Here is a 20,099-nt window from a genome sequence, read left to right on the forward strand (position 1 = left end):
AGTACACATTTATTTCATCGAACGCCTATGTTGGCGTGCCCTTCCTTAATTTTAAACCCAGACACCGTGGCGTCTCCGACGATATAACTCGGGAGGAAGCCCCGAAGGAAGTAATCAAAGCCCCTTCTATATATACACATGTAATTTTGATCCCATTCTAAAGAATATCTATTGCTCACGACACGCACATCTGCCACCAGGGAAGTTTTATTCTCCAGATCACACGCCACCGATCTTGTTGGGTGGTTGAAGTTACGATCCTTTGGTGGATTTGGAAGAGAACTTCCATTCCAATACTTCTTGCCCTCATGTCGTGTATTTCTTTTACATTAATCACGGCAAGTATGATTGCTGGAGGAGAGGAAAGCAAAATCCTTATCCTCCGAAAAACTACGAGAAAATTCGAGCGCTGTGTTTCATCTCTTTGCCTTTAAGCTGTTTTTCAGCGTTTTATCTCTAAGAATATATCCGACGTACTCGTCTTAAAATATTCTAGAATAAATTCACAGATTGCATTGCTAACTTTGAGACATTACCAAGTTTTGAGAAGACAACGCGGGTATCCTCGGCAGAGGTAGCGGTGTAGTCGTTTCCTTTGAAATGTCGAGATGCGTTGAAGTGTCGCGTGCCATCCATCTCCTGCCAGGTCATTCCCAGAAAGGTGAAATATTCTATGTGTTCAAGTTCCTCCACCCCACTCTTGGTCCAAATGCATCAAAGAGCTATAAGAGAAGCGCACTTAACTTATTCTAAAGTGCACTGTTGTGCTCACGACTTTCTTATCTCATCGGCACGCGATTGATGATTGGTTGAGAAAACCTCTTAAAATATAGTGAGAGACGCCAGCGAGATTACCTCACGACAAAATGCATGTTTCACTTGATGCAAGCTAATGGAGTTTGAGAAAGTCAACTTAAGGAAACTTAGCGTCTTAAGAAGTTTTATTTTTTTCATGAAGGGGGAGGGATTATGAAGAGGGCAGATCCACTCTTGTCTCCTGACATTTCTCCTTCATCTTTCTCTTGGACGACAGGTGCTGGCCAACTGCCTCCTCCTGGTCACCGCCAACATCCTGGGTCTGGCGTCATTCCGGTTGGCCGATAGCCAGCGGCGGAGGGCCTTCATGCAGACTTCGCACGCTTTGCAGATGAAGCTGCTTTTGGAGGAGCAGTCACAGGAGCAGGTAGGAAAACACAGAAACTTGAATCATTTTCCTGAGGTGCAGCATAATTCTTACGTCGCGGTGTAAAAAGAGGAGCAAAAATCTATCCTCGATCACATTTGTGCAAGGAAGACATTTGTAACACTCTGAACTGCTTGCTCTCAGATACCCTAGGTGTCAATCGCGGTTATGAAATATGAAAATCAGAATTTCACTTATCTCTTAAATTATATACCTACGCAACAATAGTGCCGCGGTTATATTAATGTATTTTGTCCTTTTCCTTTTGAGGCTCATAATATTCATTTTCTTTGTAAGCCTCCTTGTATTATTCATATTGGCATTTCTGCTCTGACCCTTTTTGCTGAATCTGTTTACTATTTTCTCAGATATCTATCTATTTTGGCAATTCAACTCTTTGCATTCTCTCAGTTCAACCTGCAAACTCTTTATCGTTGGCTCAATATTATAATAAGAAAACTAGTTCTCTTTGGTGTGCGTGATTCTGCACGCCGATAAATTTTGCTCCAGTAGGCCTCTCTCAACTCACCCTCCCGAATAAATTCAAGCTTTCGTACTTACGAATCAAAAATATAGTAACTCTACTTACGCCGTCATAAAGGGTTATGCGTGGGAAGGGAATAGCATAAATATTTATTCATCAAAGGTTTGACGTATCCCCAACTTGACTCTTTCACCAGCTAAGCACTTAATGTGTTTATATTTAATCTCATTTGACGAGTTCCATTACCTCCCTATAATTTTCATTATCTGTTTCACTTTTGGTTCCCCCGATCAGCTTACCATGCTCGATCTTGTTAAGAAGGAGCCTACCCTTCCTAAATATCTGATTGATGAGTTTATTCTTTCGCTTTTCAAAATTTTTCATAAACACCTTAGTGTATTTCCATCATATAATGTATTCGTATTTGCCGTAGGGAGAAATTAAGATTGCACTACCGTATAATTCTAACATAAATATTTTATCTGCCTCAAATTATTTTTCGCATGAATACATTTTATAAACATGCGTAAATTTTCAAGCACCATAAATACTGTATAATCACATTTCATTTTAGTCAACTTTACTAACGATGTACGAGTATATAAAAGAATTAATGCATCAAATAACTTTAATTCCATGCATTTATTTCAGAATCACATGAATATTCATGATTAATTGGCAAAAGAGGAAGGGGCAGGATAGAGGTGTTGGACGGGATGAAGGGAGGAAGGAAGTATACGGAAATGAAAATACGGGCTTGTTGTACGAATAGGATGTTGGCTAGTGTTTTGCTAGGAGAAACGAAATGTTTATTTCATAGTTTTGTCCATTAAAATTCTACCTTAACCGATAGCTTACCTAATAATAATAATTATTATTAAGATATTACTTCATATGATAGCTTTATACGGTGAAATATAACGCAAACGAGCTATTTTACTGAATCTATGGTTTATTGCTTCTATAATTATTTGAAAACGTATTCAGTTGAAAGGAATGCTTTTAGGATAGATATTTATGAAAGATACTCTTATTGCATCTCATTATAATTTAAATAATAACAAACTAATACTTGGCGTATTCTCAGCATTCGCATGCATTTGTAATTTTAATTTTAAGGATTAGCAAAGAAACAGATGCAATGCAGTCATATAATGTGTAACTACATTGGTCACTAGGATAATACATGACTTAGGAGGTTATTATTATTATTATTATTTGGGATACATTGCTGTTAGGCGATAAGCCGGGTGGCAATGACATGATATAACAAACAGTAGTCATTCTTAAAACATATCACAGTGTCATTAAATAGTCGTATAGTAGACTTACAAAATAAAAAAATGAGAAAAAACAATATATTTTGATACAGCCATACACCTTCTGCCGTATTGCATTTAACAATCCCATCATGTATACCTTTTGCATTCACGCCTAAATGATTTAATGCTTTTGGGTAAGGGCTTAAAGAGTTCATCAGGCAGCTGGTTCCACTCTTTGATTCCCATATTTAGGAACGAAAACTTGGCGGTGTTTGTCCTTTGGGGCATGTATTTGATTTTAAGCGGGTGATCATTCCTGCCGAGATAACATGGCTTATTTACACTCTCGTTCAGTTCTTTCCAGCCTCCGTCAGCTTTCAATATTTTAAAAATGGCACACAGTCTATTCAGCTTCCGTCTGTTCTTTAGTGACCCCCATCCTAGTGAGCCTAGCATGTCGCTTACACTGTCAGTCTGCTTATGTCGCCCTAAAACGTACCTGGCAGCCTTCCTTTGCACTGCTTCTAATTTTTTCACATGCCCTATTTCAAAGGGATCCCATATTGTGGTCGCATATTCGACAATAGGCCTTACAATTGTTTTGAAGGCCAATTCTTTAGTTGATTTAGTGCTTCCTTTGAGGCTCCGCATGACCCAGTGGAGCGATTTAAAGGCCTTGCCTACCACATAATCTGTGTGAAGCCCCCACCCTGTCTTTACTTAGGTGTACCCCTAGATATTTACAATTATCTTTTGTTACAATCGTTTCTCCCATTATTTTATATACCCTTCCCTCACCTGCCTTCCTTTTGGAGAATGAGATGTGGATAGTTTTTGCAATGTTTATCTCCATTTTGTTGATTTTGATCCAATTAGCCACGTTATCTATGTCACCCTGCAGAACGTCGCGATCACTGCTGCTGCTGATTTCCCTATAGAGTATACAGTCATCAGCGAACAATCGTATTTTGGAATTGACACATTCAGCAAGGTCATTCACGTAACAAAGAAACAGAGGAGTACCAAGCACGCTACCCTGAGGTACTCCGGATGTGACGCGGGTTTCTTCTGAGATTTTGTGCCCAACACGAACCTGCTGGGTTCTATCTTGTAGGAAGGCCTTCGTCCATAGTAGTAATCTTGTATCAATATTTAGTTTTCCAATTTTATCTAACAATCTGTCATGGGGAACCCTGTCGAAGGCTTTTGAGAAGTCGAGTATAACTGCATCTATTTCTTTACCTTTGTCTAAGCAGTCTGATATTTCCTGGCAGAGTCCAAGTAGTTGGGTTTCGCATGAGTACCCTTTGCGAAAGCCATGTTGGTATTTAAATAGCCAGTCTTTATCCTCCCAGTGGTCACGTAGATATTTTGCGACCTTCTTCTCCATTAGTTTACAGGTTACAGACGTTAGGCTAATGGGGCGATAGTTCACTACACTGCTATTGGTCCCTCCCTTAAAAATTGGTATTACATAAGCCTTCCTCCAATCATCGGGGATTTGATGATTATTTAACGTGATGTTAAAAATGGTGCGCAGATACGGTATCATTGCCTCTGACCCTAATTTGAGTGCGTCTCCAGAGATGTTGTCAGGGCCAATCGATTTGTTGACTTTAAGCTTTTTTACTTTGTCCATGACTTCACGGTCACAGATTTTCATATACTTAGGAATAACAATATTACCCTTTGAAGGTGTGATGACTAGTTCACCCGGACATAATACGTTCTCCCCTTCACAAACATGAAAAACACGTGGGGAGAGGTTTCCACTGAAATCCTTGCTAAAAACACTTCCATACCACTTGTTGAGCTCATTTGCTTTTCCTTCATCGTCTGTTATAATGTCCCCCCTTTCGGTTTGGATCACGCCTACCTTCACCTGGCTGTTTTTTCGTCTTCTTAAGTATTTGTAAAATTTATTTGTATCGTTTTTAGTGAGAATGTTCACTAAGTATTCTTCTTTTGCTACCCTCTTTTCCCTATTCAGTTCTTTTACTATCGATTTATATTTGCACAGATATGGGTTCCCATACTTGATCATAGAGTGACTCCTCCTAGCCTTTCTCTTTAGTTTTTTTATTGCGCAGTTATAGTACTCGGGGTCGGTGTTACTTTTGAGAGTCATTTTTGGAACGAATTTTTCCAGCCCTTCGTTGACAATGTCTTTGAAACTGTTCCAGATGTCGTTTACAGTTCCCCCTGTACAAGCCCAGTCCTGAAAACGTTCCTTCAACAAGGTACGGAACCCATTGCTATCTCCTTTGCTGTATCTCCACACCGAATTTCTTACTACCCTATTCTCGGGTACCCGGAATTCCCATTGAATATTGATACATACCGCTGAGTGGTCGCTTATACCAGGAATTACCTCTCCTTCCGAGAACATATTGTATGGTCTAGCTAGAAACACATCAAGGATGTTCCCCTCCCTTGTGGGCTTGTTTACAACTTGGGTAAAACCCTCTCTTTGAATGAGACGATTAGCGAGCTCTTGGGCTTTGCCACCTCTTGCCGTGGGGCCACTCCAATGAACGTTGGGGAGGTTAAGGTCCCCCGCTATTAGGGTTCGACTACCTGGGTTTTCCGCGCACGACGCGGCAAGGGCCTCTATTACCTGGAGGCCATCGGTGGGTTTTCTATAAACGGCAATGATGTTTAAGAAGTTTTTGTTATTCTCGCTTAATAATTTTACGCAGATCATTTCATGGTCCTTATCGGACCATTCTAGTACATTACGAAGGCCTTCCTTAACGCAGATAAAAATACCCCCTCCTCTCGTATCTCGGTCTCGGCGGTATATTGTAAAGCCTTTCGGAAAGATTTCATTCGAGAAGACGTCACTACTCAACCAAGATTCCGTTCCTATTACAATGTCAGCCTCGCTGACCTCAACCAAGGTCTGAAATTCATCCCGCTTATTGATTATGCTGCGACAGTTGACCTGAAGAACTTTCAAGCCCTTACCTTGCATGAACCCATTACTGGCTGGTATGTCACTTCCTGGATCGGCATTTGGCTCAACTCCGCTCTCTTTGCAGGTCCGGTGAACATCTCTGGTTTCCTTTAGTAGTTTCCCCGTTTGGTGATCTTCTCTACAACTTCGTTTAACAATTCCGCGAATAAAAATGATCCTTTTCTATTCAACTGAATACCATCCCGTCCCAGGTGATAGTCACTTATTCGACAATTAGGATCAATGAAGGTAACCCCCATTTTGTCACACACCGATTCTATGCCTTCATTTACGTATCTGATTCTTTTGTAGTTCACGTCTCTTCTTTGAATAATACCTGTCACTACAATTTTTGCATTACTAAACTTTGATTTGGCAGCGGTACACAGGTCCCATATATAACCGGTTACGTGGTCATCAGATTTGGCACTTTTGATGTCTTTGGATCCAACATGTAAAATCACTACTTTTTCTTCTCCACGACTACTCATGTTATCGATTTGCCTCTCCAATTGTTCCGTTCCAATACCCGGAAAACACTGAACGGAGGCTCCCTTCCTTCTGCAATGGTCTCCGGCAAAACGTATAAGGGAATCCCCGATTATCATCGCCTGGGGTGCTCCCGAACGTCCGCCATTCGCCGGGCTGGCCGCCTCCGTCGCTCCGCCGTTGGCCCCTCCGCCGTCCCTCCTTTCTCGCTTGCTTCCACTCTTCGTACGCGGCGATCTCCACTCCGCCGCGGCGGCTCGCAACCTCTCATTTTCGGCAGTGAGAGATTTAATTCTCTTATTCGATTCCTCCAACTCGGCCTGCAGCTCAGCAATGGTGATTTCCCTCTCCTTCAAGAGTCTCCGGCCCCTCTGAATGTCGCAATCACAGCACTTCCATTCCTCTTTTACACAATCCTCCAGCTTGGATTTAGTACATTTAAAATGGTACCAGCAGCTGCATGCTTGGCACTGAACACCATTTTTCAGTTTTTTACTGCACACTATGCATTTAACTTCAACAGCGCTTCCCTTACCCATTGCACCTCGCTCTGGGTCCCACGTACGGATTCTTTCCCTACGGGAGGAGCGGTGAACACGACCTTTCTCCTCGGCTGACCAAGGGGGACCAAAGTTTTACCACACAACTTCAACCGGGATCCGAAAAATCGGGAAATTCCAGTGTGGACCACGTGTTCCGGTTTCAGGATATACGGCACCGATTCAAGAAACAATTACACACAACACTGATATTCACAACACCATTCCCTGCCCCAAGTTTCACCGTACAGCTTCACCCGGGTTAGGAGAAATCGGGCACTCCGGAGAAATCGGGCACTATTATATAAGGACCAATGCAATATGCATGTTAGTTTCGTAGTTTCAGTATTTCATACTGATTTTCATTTACCGTTCACGTAAATTCCGCGAAAATAGCGTGTGCTCGAATACATTTACAAGATGAAATCTATTTCCATTTATTAATTTAGGAAATCAATGAACCGAAAAATATTTTAGATACTATTTCATTGAATTTTTATCTTGGGAGAAAGTAATAATGGGGTTCCAATATTTGATAAATAACGACCTTTTCTAAAATAAAATCATCGCACGATTCGTCTCTTGCAGTTCGTCTTTGCAGTTATTTGTTATTTAAAGTCCTTAGGATTTAGTGAATATGAATAGAGATGAACGTTGTCCGTCGTATTTCTGAAAATATATTCACAAATTAATACTTTTTTTTGGGCAATACCATTAAATATAGCTTTGGACGTTTCAAAGAAAAATCAAACTGAAAGACCTAAAATCAGTTTGCATTTTAACGGATACTCTAAGAGTTTTTGTTTTATTTTCCATTAAAATTCCTCTTTTACTATTCAGGAGATTGAAAAAATGGCATTGTTTTTTTAGCTGCTCATGAAATCCTATTCAATGAATCTTATTCGCACCCCCATCGATTAAAACGCAACATAAAAGGTGGTCGTAGCAATTTTAATATTTGATGATTTCGTTTAAGGCTCGGGCCAATTGAAAAAAATATATGTACTTTGGCTTTTTGGTTTCAATATTAGTACAGGGTGATTTTTTTCATAGTTAAGATGTATTTTGACAACAATGCATGTTTATTTACATACAAAAGTGGCGCGGCAATAGCTTTAATAAATCCATTTATAATTTGCTTTCAATTTTCTTGTCTTTGGTGGAAAACTTGATTTTTCTCACCTTGAAATACATGTTACCCCTGGCATTTACAGGCTACAAAACACGAATACCTTGCTATAATCACCTAATAAGAAGATTATTTTGATATTACAGAGATATAACTTTGAATAGTTGAAACGTTTTGTGGGTATTTACTGATGGTATTATTTATGATGCCTGATTCGATTCGCACACGTGAGGAATTTTGGATGTGTGTACAGACTATCCAGATCACTTCATTTATCCCTCATTCTCCGTTTAAATAATGATAATAATTCTTTAAAACTATCGTAATTCCTTGAAATAAAAATAATATTGTAAAATTGCATGATGCCACGATAATGCTACTTCGCTATCATCACCAAGTATATTCCAGACGCAGTTTGGTTATGAATACACAGGCTCTCCATGCATTAGGACTTGCAGACTCTCCCTTTATCTGCCTATCTCTTCCAATATTCTGTATTTCGCTGCGCTGAAATTTTCTATCTCTTGCTTTTTCTAATCCATTCTCGGATATCCAATGAAATTCTTCATTTCTAAGGTTTATTTAGTTCTGATTTTTGGAAAACAACGTTTCACTAGGATATGTTTGATTAGTTTTCTTCTTCTTCTTTTGTTCTCAATGGACTTCCATCTCCCCCCAATCATCGGAGTACTTCTTTTTGTCTATTTCCTTGTCATCAGGCTATCCATTTGTTTTCATAATCCTTTTGGGTGTTTTAATTTTCGAAAGTATACGATTTATTCGTATGAAATGTATTTTCCCAAAAAGAAAGCACTTGAAAGCATACAAATATTAAGAAAAGATATAAAATACCGATAGGTCAATGATATTGGTCTCAAAGTTGTAACATGGCATCTTGAGGAATTCAAAAAACTTAGTTGATTTCTTGCCAAACTTTATTACGTGCACCGCAAAAAACTTTGGTGTAATCTATCAAGTTTTTCTTTCTAATATCTCATACAGACAGCTCCAATATTATTATATAAGTTTGTAAGAAGTATAGTCGACCGTCAAATGGGGTAATCGGGGTGTCTACGGGAATTCAGATAACCAGAAATCATCGAAAGAGATGACTCCAGAGATAAGAGTGTAGACATGTATTCATTTTTGGAACGATATTTAAACCGAAAATCATTTTTATAGCCTATGAAGTTTATCCTCTTCTTCCAGATGCTAGTGGGCGTGCGGAAGATGAGAGAATCGTTAAACAGTGCTTTTGCGTACATCAAGTGGGGTAGCATGCGATTCGATGAGTAGGTAGAGTCTTCTCCCTTTAAAAGGGTGACCGCTTTTATTTATGGCTCCAATGATTTATGCATCTTGGCTCGTATGAGATATCTCCCGTCACCCTGCGCTGTAATTAATAGCCTGGAAGATGTTTCCGGAAAAATATTGGAAAGACAGCCGCCGTGTTGCGAGAGAGCCAAGATTTACATAAACAAGACGAAGGGTAACCTCGTGGAAGGTGGACCGACTGAGTTCCACCAAGCTTAAAAGAAAAAATAATAAAAAAATAAGACTAAAAGCCTTCCCCTCTGATTGCGTAGTGGAGGCATGAAGAATCCTAATTTCCCACGCGACCTCGCCAAATTCCAGCCTATCGATGCGATGAATTTCCACAAACTCGATCAATTCTTCATCTACTGCGTTTCATCTCATTGATTACGTTTGGACGTTCGGTTGGTTGGCCAGGGAGTCGGGAGTTGGGTTCTTTAGCCTAGGGGGAATAAATAATTTAAGATTTACGGCAGTCTGGGTCGTGACTTGGCGAGGGGGGGGAGGACCTCCATTGGTCGTTTTTGTACCCGCGGCCGAATGCGGTTAATCTGGGTGGATTTTGGATGCGCCCGCGTATCAAGACGCCGCCGAAGCGGTGGGGCGGTCCGGGGGTGGAGAAATGAAGGATTCGGTTCGCGCGAATTATTATTAATTACGGGCATAACTCAGAAGACGAGCGAATTTCTGCCGTTCCTTCGTGACCTCGCTTAGATACATCGCCCAATTGCACACAAGCGATATGACGCTCTCCTTCTTACCCTGCCGTTTTCCATCTTAGCGAACGGCTCCCCGAAATCGTTCCCCTTCATTCCAGGTTGCGATCGAAATTTTCTTAGTTTGTAAAATCGAAGCGATGGGAAGGTGGGGAAATTTGGGCAGAGCTCGGGAGATTCCGAACTTGCTTTTATACCTCGGAATCCTAATTCTTGAAAGCACAGCACTCGGATTTCCTTTTCGCGTCGGGGAAAAGATTCGTGGGAGATTTCGGAGGCTCTCCTCCTGGGACTGAGGGATCTCTCGATTCAATCCATGGAAAATATTCGCCTTACCGGATGGTTAAAGAGAGTACTGTAGTTGTAATCGAATGGCTTTGAAATATGAGAGTAAATTACATCTCACATTTGAATGCCACTATATCCAAGCATTCCAGCACCTTTTTGGCTTTTTGTTTTCTTTCAATTCACTTTAGTGAAACAATATCTTCCTCTAAAACTGAATAAGTTATTTAGATTTCTTCATGAATAGAGAATTGCATCAAGAAAAGAATTCTATAGAGTTATTTTTCATTACCGTGATGTATATACTTTTAGATATATTCATATGAACTACTTCTGAGGAAGTATTTTTTCAAGTTTACCTTTCATTTTTATACGACATAGAATTTTGTTACGTTAAGTTTTTTTCAGTTAGTAGAGGCTTATTTTTTGTTTTTTTGATGGTGAATCTTTTCGCAAATCGTCATTGGATATATATTGTAAACATACATTGAACTATGTAGCGACCGTGTTGTTCTTAGATAAACCACCCGCCTGTTAACCCCAAAGTAAACTGTTAAAATTAAATCAGGGCAAAGGTGCTGTGTAACTGACTGGAATAGGTTTGACAAATGTACCTCGATATCTACCGGGAAGAAAATAGTTCCTAATATCAAATTGGAAACCAATAACATTTCTGAAACAAAGGGTTCTTTGAGTAGGTCCTCATTTTGGCATTAGACTGAATAGATTGAGGTAAAGAACATAGACTGAGGTAAATTTTTAAACTTAAATATATTAAAACAATGAGCCTAGTCATGTCCATATTAAAAAAATTGAAACTCTTGGGATATTTCCATTAAGTATTCACCTATTTAGAATGGGATTTTTTCAGTTCGACCGCGGTTTGAACCTAGGATGTTTATATCTTTAAAAGAGAAATAAAAACTGGCATATAGTTAATTAATGCTACTAGGAATATCATATTGATGAGATGGACATGTCATTGATGTACAGGAGCATATTATATTTATTTTTCAATTTAGCTACATATGATGCAGCGGCAGTAGTTATGAGATATTAAGGTTTTTTTTGCAGATTTGCTGATTATTCTCATAAAATAATTTTAACTCACATTTTCAATGTTATTTGTTGCAGACCGACTCCCACACAGTTCTTCTGCTATACCTATCTTTCCTAATTTTCCTTTGTGACTTGATGCCTGACTTTTCATTTTTGAAAACGACTTGCTACTTGAACATTTTTGCTTGGCGGAAAGACAAAACAGCTATGTTAATTCCAATTTATTTTTTAACTTCACTACCCGGGTTTCAATGCATGGTGTCATAATTAAATATTAAAAACCTGATCGTGAAACTAAAAAAAAATTGGTCGACCTAACTGAGTTAACATACTGGATGAATAAATTAGGATAATAGATGGAAGTAAAAGTAAATGGAGAGTTTAAGAAATTGGTAGTTTTCGATAAAGTTCTGAAAATCACTCAACAAAGAAATTTGTTATAAATCTTCAGTAAATACAGAATCCCGCGGGGCATAGACGGGGGAAGGCAGCTGAGCATTAAAAAAATTGAAAGTGTTGACGACTCGCGGAAAATTCCTACTTCACTTAAAATCTTCTTGTGCATTTTGGTCCAGGGGTGAAGAGAAGGCGAACGAAACCAATGCAAGTTTCAAAAACATGGCTTTTCCAGCTCTGTGAAATGATCTCTCATCACAACTGTGACTTTTGGAATGAACTCCAAATACTCAGTGAATCGACAACTTGAACTAAACTCAAGGGATAGAATGAGAGACGAACGCTCATTTATGCCTCGGAATAGACTCGGTTATTTGACTCCTCGGGGAGAATTCTACATGAGTGAATTTAACAAAATTAATAAGTAAATAAAGAATGTCGTGGGTTACCATATTTCAATTCTCTTAGTTACTGAAACCTCGACTCAGTTTCGGTGCCATGACTTCCTTGCGAGAAAAACTCAATTTGCAGTAACTATTTCCACCCTTATTCTAGATTACACCGCAGTCAGTCAGTCAAGTCAGATATTTCAAGGCCGTTCGAATTACGCCGTAATAAACTTTTTCTCTCCGCAAAGCTGGTACGACTTACAAACATGACATGTTTATTAACTTGGCAAGAATTTTTAATTAGCCGTAAGATATGAACATAGTTTATGGGATAATTATATGACCATGGTTTATATATATATAATCATCGATATTTAAATACGTACGCTGGTTGACTTCAGCCTTTCACTCTTTCCTTTTGTAACCATAAATTCCTTGTAAACCCCACGTTAAGTCTTCCGTCCGAACACCTTCTCCTGAACATGTCCCTTTTTCTTCCTAGAGGCGCTTTAAATTTTATTTTCTCTTCTTTGCAAGTTTGTTATGTCTCAAGGTGTACCCTAGTCTAGCCCTTATGGCTTTTCTCTTCCTTATTCCTTATAGCCGCTCCTATCTTCTTTTTGACCTCAACTTTTCCGTACACTTTTTAATTTCTAACTTAATTTTTGCATTTGATCTTCAGCATCTGCCTCCAGCATCCTGCTTCAGTCCTTCTCTGAACGGCTTTTCAATGCTTAATATCTCTGACACATACCCCTCTCGTAATTTTCTTGAAATTCTTCCTGGTTTTTTATTCTTATCTTTTTTTATTTTAGTTGCTTTCCTTTCGTGGTAAACACCTTTTTAGCTTGAGTTAATTCTTCCTTGATATTCCCCGTTGCATGCTATGGACATTTCTGGGCCCTGAAAATAGTCTAATTTCCCTCTTATTCATACAGCATCTTCATCTTCTCTGTTCTGCATAGTAAGAATTTAGTTTTACTTTAATTTATTTTCTATATTTTAAAAACTTGGTTTATTGTGTTCAATGGTGTCGGCGGTTTTTCTGGATTCACCTTACTGTATCCACATTCGGGAGACGGGTCATTTAATGTCTTCACCAATCGCCTGAATTCTTTTCTAGCCTACGCTTAGAGTTTCTTTTACTATCAAACCCAGGTGTATTTCTAAATGAGCGTGTGAAAGATTGCTTTTTTGTCAAAACCTTTGGTTAACTTGGGATTATTTCATACATTTTCCATTTCTACTGTGGTGACTTGGCTCTTGTGCAGATGGTGGGTGTTTCTTTTTCTTCCTGTGATTTAATCAAAGTGTCTCCTGAAATTTGAGCATCTTGTCTCACTTGCCAATGTCAAATGGCTTTTCAAAGTCCACAAATACCACACGTAATGGCTTGTTGATGTGTAAAGTGTTTTCCATCATTATCTTCAGACATATTTTGGTCTCTTGTTCCTCTTTCATCTTTCCGAAGTGAAATTAGTTTTAGAATAGATTGCCAAGTTTTTTCTCCATACTTATCAGTTGATTATTCGTATATTGCATATGCGTGTGTGTATACATACATATATGCATAAATATACACATATACATGTACATTTGTACACAGACACATGTATAGATACATACACATATACCTGTATATATATTATATATATAAATGTATATATATATATATATATATATATATATATATATATATATATATATATATATATATATATATATATATATATATATATATATATATATATATGTTATATATAAAATGTTCATCAAGTTAGCACTGGTGTACGAGGACAGAAACACACGAACAAGAAAAGAAACTCTCACGTTTTCGAATTGTCGGTGGGAAATTCACCTTTTTCAAGGAAGATAAGGATGGAACGTACAAGTCACTACATTATTGCTAAAAAGATTCATTTTTTCTGATGAATTTAGGTTTCGGCATTAATGATCGAAATGGAATTTGCATCCCCTCTGCTTGCTTGGTGGCTTGTAATTTAGCCCCTGATATTATTTAATCACATCTTTTGATGGAACGTTGGGAATCAAGCTATATTTTTTACCCAAGGTTCCGTAGCGAATAGAGTTTTGAGTATCCCCTGCTACTTCTTAACCACGTCCTCAATTCCCCTGGCATTGCTAGCACTCCTTTTTCTTCTTCTTCTTCATCCAGCTTCCGTCTTCCATTCTTATCCATACGCAACGAAAGCCAAATTACTGAAGCATAAAACCTCACGCTCCGTATAAAATTCTTTAATATATTATTTTTATGACTTAATACTAGTGTGCTTGTCAGCAATCCTCCTCTTCTCGCAAATGCTTCTTTCGCTAACGAAATTCTTCTCCAATTCTCCATCGCTGTTATTCCCATTCTTACTGAATACGAAAACTTTTACGCTCGGTTTTATTCATATTTCCTCAATAAAATTTTAGTTCAGCATCCGCCCCTTTTGAGAAACTCTTTTCTTAACAACACGTCAGCATTATATTAATCTAACCATTGATGTTTGTAAGCCACAAATTCCTTCTTCGTTTCCGTCCGTCCGTCCTTCCCTTCTTCGCTTGTCACATCCGTTCAGGGTTGCAGTCATGATCTCCATTTGTACGACCTTGAGGAAATCGGGTCCGAAGTGGTGGCATTGAATTATGCCGCTTGCTTGTTTCCACGTCCGCAATAGTGACGTGTTGTTTTTGGCAAGAGCGTATTTTTTCTCCTTTGTCATTAAGTCTTTGCCAGAATGTGTCTTCCTGACATCAAACATGTTCCTTTATTTATTCCTAGGAGCGGCTCTTACTGTCTGTCCTGCCAGAGCACGTGGCCGTGAAGATGAGACAGGATCTCGGATCGGCCAAAGATGGGCAGTTCAAGAAAATATACATGAGCAGGCACGAAAACGTGAGGTGAGAGTTCTCATTTTGATGCTAATTTTGAAATTATTGATTTATTATACGAGTGTTCTCTGCATTAAGCTGGCCGTTTTGTGCAATAATTTGACTTTTCTCTTCTTAGAAGTGTCTTCTCAGATCACTCTGGTAACCTTTTTCTACGATTAAAATGGTATATGCATTTTTAAAATTCAAATGAGCCATGCGGATGCAAAGAACCATTAATTATTGAAAGAATTGAGCTCTTACGGCTAGCAGTATTGAATGAATGTAAAACTCCAATAGCCGTAAACAGTAAACTGCTTTCGGCTGTTGGGAGTTTTACATTCATTCAACCATTAATTATTTTTCATAAGCGTTCATGAAAGAGCGTAAAATATGGATAAACGTACGGACTTTACCCTAGTAAGTATTTGGTCGTGTTCATGTTTGATTTATGATTTTTCTAAGAGTAAGAATTAATTCTTTAGATTAAAAAAATTTAGTTGTGCGTGAATTTGTTTTTATTTTTTCCTATTAGCTCTATCTGTAATGGCGTTATATGTTACCTTTTAAACTACATTTTCACCGTGATTATCGCATAGACTTAACCAACCTACCTGCTAACTTAAAGGTCTAAGGCTCAAATAAATCCCAAAGAAGAGCGTCCGGAAAGACAATTAATTAAAAAAATTAGCCGAATGCGTAAATGTCTATTCTTTCCGATTTTTTATTACAATTTCTGCAAGCTTAAGTATGTATTCTGTCTTTTTGGGATGTAAACCAAAATTTATGACAGAAATGAATCATTTTTCATAAAATTGCCTAGGCCTAACTAGTCATTAAACGTAGAATCTTGTATGGGAGGATATGGGAAAAAATTTAGTTTTCACAGCAAATTGAAATTGGTTACATTCAGAACATAAATATATATTTTTTAAATTTATTTTGATTAATGAGTTACTCTTCGAAAGTAAGGGCTTGTTTATGACTAAGTGAGTTTCTTTTTAGCTAAAGTGTCTGGCGTCAGTCCAATATTCTTTTCTCCTGTCTATGCCCACTGGCTTCCAGTTTGTGTCTTCCCTCATATTATCTGCCGCTTCTTTCTTCCTTTCAGCATCCTGTACGCGGACATAGTCGGATTTACCGCTATTTCATCTACCTACTCCGCATCAGAGCTCGTCAAGATACTAAATGAGCTGTTCGCCCGTTTCGACCGACTGGCTGAGGTAAGAATGTAGAGATACCAGGATAGCGAGAATGATCCCTCATTAATGTGTTCTACTTCCTCTCTAAAAATCGCTGTTGTCATTTTTAGCGCTACCATATGGCACAAAGGTCACTTAGGGTCTATGGCCATTATCTGTAATAAATTCAGAGTCCACCCTGTATTTTGAAAATGGCAGTTATGGGGTAATTTGGAAAATTTTCGCTTGTATTAATGTTTTAACTAAATTTTAGGGAAAATGGAGTTACTATTCTCATCGCTAAGCATATGGAATGTTTTTATTAAGTTACGATTCAGGATTCATTTAAAGCTGATTCTTGTAAATCCTGAGAATTAAAAATATTCATTAAAATTTCATGTTTATTAGCCTGACTAACGAGATGGCAGATTAAATGAAGAATGCAATGTATATTTCTACTGTCCTTGAATTAATTAAATGAAGAATGATAAAATTAATTAAACGAAGAATACAATGTATCTTTCCACTGTCCCGTACAGCATCTTGCCTCCTTTATCAAAAGCATTCGAGAGACTCATTCACGAACAAATTTCAAAGTTTCTGAATGAAAATAACTTACTTGATCCTCTACAATCTGGCTTTCGGTCCTCTCACAGCACAGCTACCGCTCTCCTTAAAATAACAGATGACATCCGACTATCCATGGATCGCAAAGAGGTGACAATAATGACTCTCCTAGACTTTACCAAAGCCTTCGACTCTATTGACAAAGATATTCTCTTAGCAAAACTTCAAAACCTGAATTTTTCTTCCTCGTCTTTACTGTGGATTCGCTCATACCTAAGTAACCGATTCCAAAGTGTCACTACACCTAATTCATCCTCTAACTGGCTTCAAATACACAGGGGTGTTCCACAAGGATCCATTCTTGGACCTTAGCTTTTTTCCCTGTATATAAACGATATTAGTAAATGCATTTTAAATTGCAATCATCACCTTTATGCCGATGATTTACAAATATATCACCATTCCCGCCTTCAAGACCTACCTACAATTATAAACGAAATTAATGCAGATCTGGCTGCTTTGTCACTATGGGGAATAAAAAATTTATTGAAAATAAACCCAATCAAAAGTCAGTCCATCATAATTGGATACCATAAAATACATTCTAAAATAAGTATTGATAAACTACCACCACTAAAATTGCAAGGATCTATCATACCATACCTAAGGACAGTAAATAATTTAGGCTTAACCATAAATGAAACATTATCTTGGACTGATCATGCAATTGCTATCTGCAGAAAAATTAACTCATCCCTGCATTCACTGAGAAGGTTAAAGCATATTGCTCCCCCCTCCTTAAAGATGCTTCTTGTGTCCACTCTTCTCATACCCCACTTTGATTACTGTGATGTAGTATACCAAGACCTTTCAGGCGAACTAAAAACCAAACTCCAGAAGACCCATAATTCCTGTGTGCGGTTCATATGTGATCTTAGGAAGTACGATCATATTTCCGACTCATTTAATAGAATATCCTGGTTAAAGCTAGAAGGCCGCAGGCATTTACATATTCTTTCACTTCTCTACGGAATACTTTCAAAGCACACCCCTAATTATCTATACAAAAACTTCCTCTTCATCAACTCAATCCACAACAGAAATACCAGGGGTAATAACAAACTTCTTGTCCCACACCATCGCACGGAAATCTATCACAAATCTTTTCATGTTACAGCATGCCGTCTGTGGAACTCTCTCCCAGATGACATAAAAAACTCTTCATCAACAACAACATTTAGAAGAGCACTTCACAAGTTCATTTTCCTCAGGTACTTAACTTAACCAGTATCCCTCCGTCATTCCACTCAGCTGTTATACAGATCACTGTGTCTACTTTGTTTTTTACCCTGCTTTTTGTTTTGTCATCTCAAGCGGTAGGAGTTTGCGTAATTATTTTTAGAAACATCAGGCTTCTCATTACTCCGCATGTGTTGTCAATGTATTTAATTTCTCCATTTCAATTTCAGTAACTTAATAATATGTATACTCTGTAAAAATGATTGTTACAATGTACATGTATCTTTCCTCTAATTAATAGGGTTTTCGCAGGTTTTTCACACCCCCCTTCTCTTCGTGGGTGTTTTTCCTGCGTGGGTTTTTACTAGTTGAGCAATGCCACGCTCTCCCTAGCTTTTCCCACAAACCTCATTCTTTGCTTAGACTTTCCTCATTGTTATTGTACTCTATCTTCACTGTCATTTAATTTGAGTATTTGAAGGAGTATTCTTAATTTATATATGTATATGTATGTATGTATGGGTGTGTATGTGCGTACTTATGTATGTATTTATGCATGTGTATGAATGCATGTATGTATGTTTTATGTGTGTATATGTATGTGTGTGTGGATATGTATGTATATGTGTATGTATGTGTATGCATATAGGTATATATGTGTGTGTATGTGTATGTGTGTGTCTATATATATGTATATACTTTTTTCTTTTCGATGTGCAAATTTGGATTAATGAATTTATGTCTATCTCTATGTGTTTATGTTTAGATTTGAATGTAACTGTAAGTTTAAATGGCTAATATAATATGTATATGACGATGGGTTAAATGGAAGAAGGGACCATTTGGTCTCAATTTCGCCCAAATAAAGACCGCTATCTATCTATCTATCTATCTATCTACATGTATTGTAATACATTGTATTCTTCATTTAATTAACATGAATTTCCACAAAGTTGAGCCGGGAACAATTGAGATGGCAGGTGTTGCAAAATGTAGTAACTCGACCTTCTGACGTAGATATTAAGGCAGTTATCACTCAATATGACATGATTTGCTTCCATTGGACTTATGCGCGCTGTCCCTCATGTATTCCCTGAACCTGGCAGGTTCTTGTTAGAATAAAATAATTTATTAATATTAATTTTTTGCAAAACAATGGAAGAAGTACTAGGCATGGTATGAGGGATGAAAGTGGGTTATTGGGAGAAATTAAAAGGACAAAGGAAAGGTGGACATAGGGAATTATATTTGGGAATGGAATGCTGAAGACTGTGACGGACAGAAGACGTTAGGCAAGCGAGGCATTGATAGGAAAAGGTTAAGGTTGTTGGATGGGATAAAGGGAGGTAGAATGTATACGAAATTCGAGAAAGGTTTATGGTATTGTTGGGTGTCAGGTTTGGTTTCAAGTTGTGTCTTGTAGGGCGAGGCCTAGAAATGTAGCAATTTTAAGATTGTGTCCATCCGAAAACTGCATTAAATATTAATTTACTAAAAATAATAACTATAATGTTCCAAATCATTTGACTGCTGGACACATGAGAAAAATTCTTTCATATACTGACTCTCCTCCGACAAACTATGATGATTGACACATTAAGAAAAAGAAATTGGTTAAATGAAGAGCCAGTTAGGTGAGTAAGTGATCACCTCTTTCACGTTTCTCTATCTAGCTGGTTGAGTCATAAACCTTCAAGGGAAGGACGCTCGCTTCTGTAGGTGTCGAGAAATAATACTCTTATATAAAATTTTCTCTGACTGAGTGACGTTAGGAATTTGATGTTTTCTTTGGAAGGAGGAATGAGTAAAACTCGTTTTCATTGAAATTTATTCATTAAATGAAAATGAAGCAATCGTCTTCAAATAAATTTAATTTCATTCAGTCGAAAAACTTGCCAGGGTATAGCATAAAATCCTCAAAATAAAATTGGCGGAAGGGTACTTGTGAAATAGCATCGAACCCAAATACACATTAATTAGCGCTTTCACTGTCAGGACTTATCATATTAAGTGCTAAATAAATTCAATTGCCTCCTG

At 37.9% G+C, this 20,099-nt stretch overlaps 1 protein-coding gene across 1 annotated transcript in view; it reads left to right on the forward strand.

Moving 5' to 3' along the window:
* The window catches only part of Ac3 (Adenylate cyclase 3), a 535,594-nt gene that overhangs the window by 242,023 nt on the left and 273,472 nt on the right, over window positions 1–20,099 (forward strand). Inside the window, exons 2-4 of the mRNA XM_071598030.1 lie at window positions 1,034–1,183; window positions 14,987–15,105; window positions 16,187–16,298. Coding sequence (XP_071454131.1) covers window positions 1,034–1,183; window positions 14,987–15,105; window positions 16,187–16,298 — 381 coding nt within the window. The remainder of the gene's footprint in view (window positions 1–1,033; window positions 1,184–14,986; window positions 15,106–16,186; window positions 16,299–20,099) is intronic.

This window comes from Hetaerina americana, unplaced genomic scaffold (assembly GCF_022747635.1).
Source record: "Hetaerina americana unplaced genomic scaffold, ioHetAmer1.1.p SCAF_9, whole genome shotgun sequence".
Taxonomy (NCBI): Eukaryota; Metazoa; Arthropoda; class Insecta; order Odonata; family Calopterygidae; genus Hetaerina; species Hetaerina americana.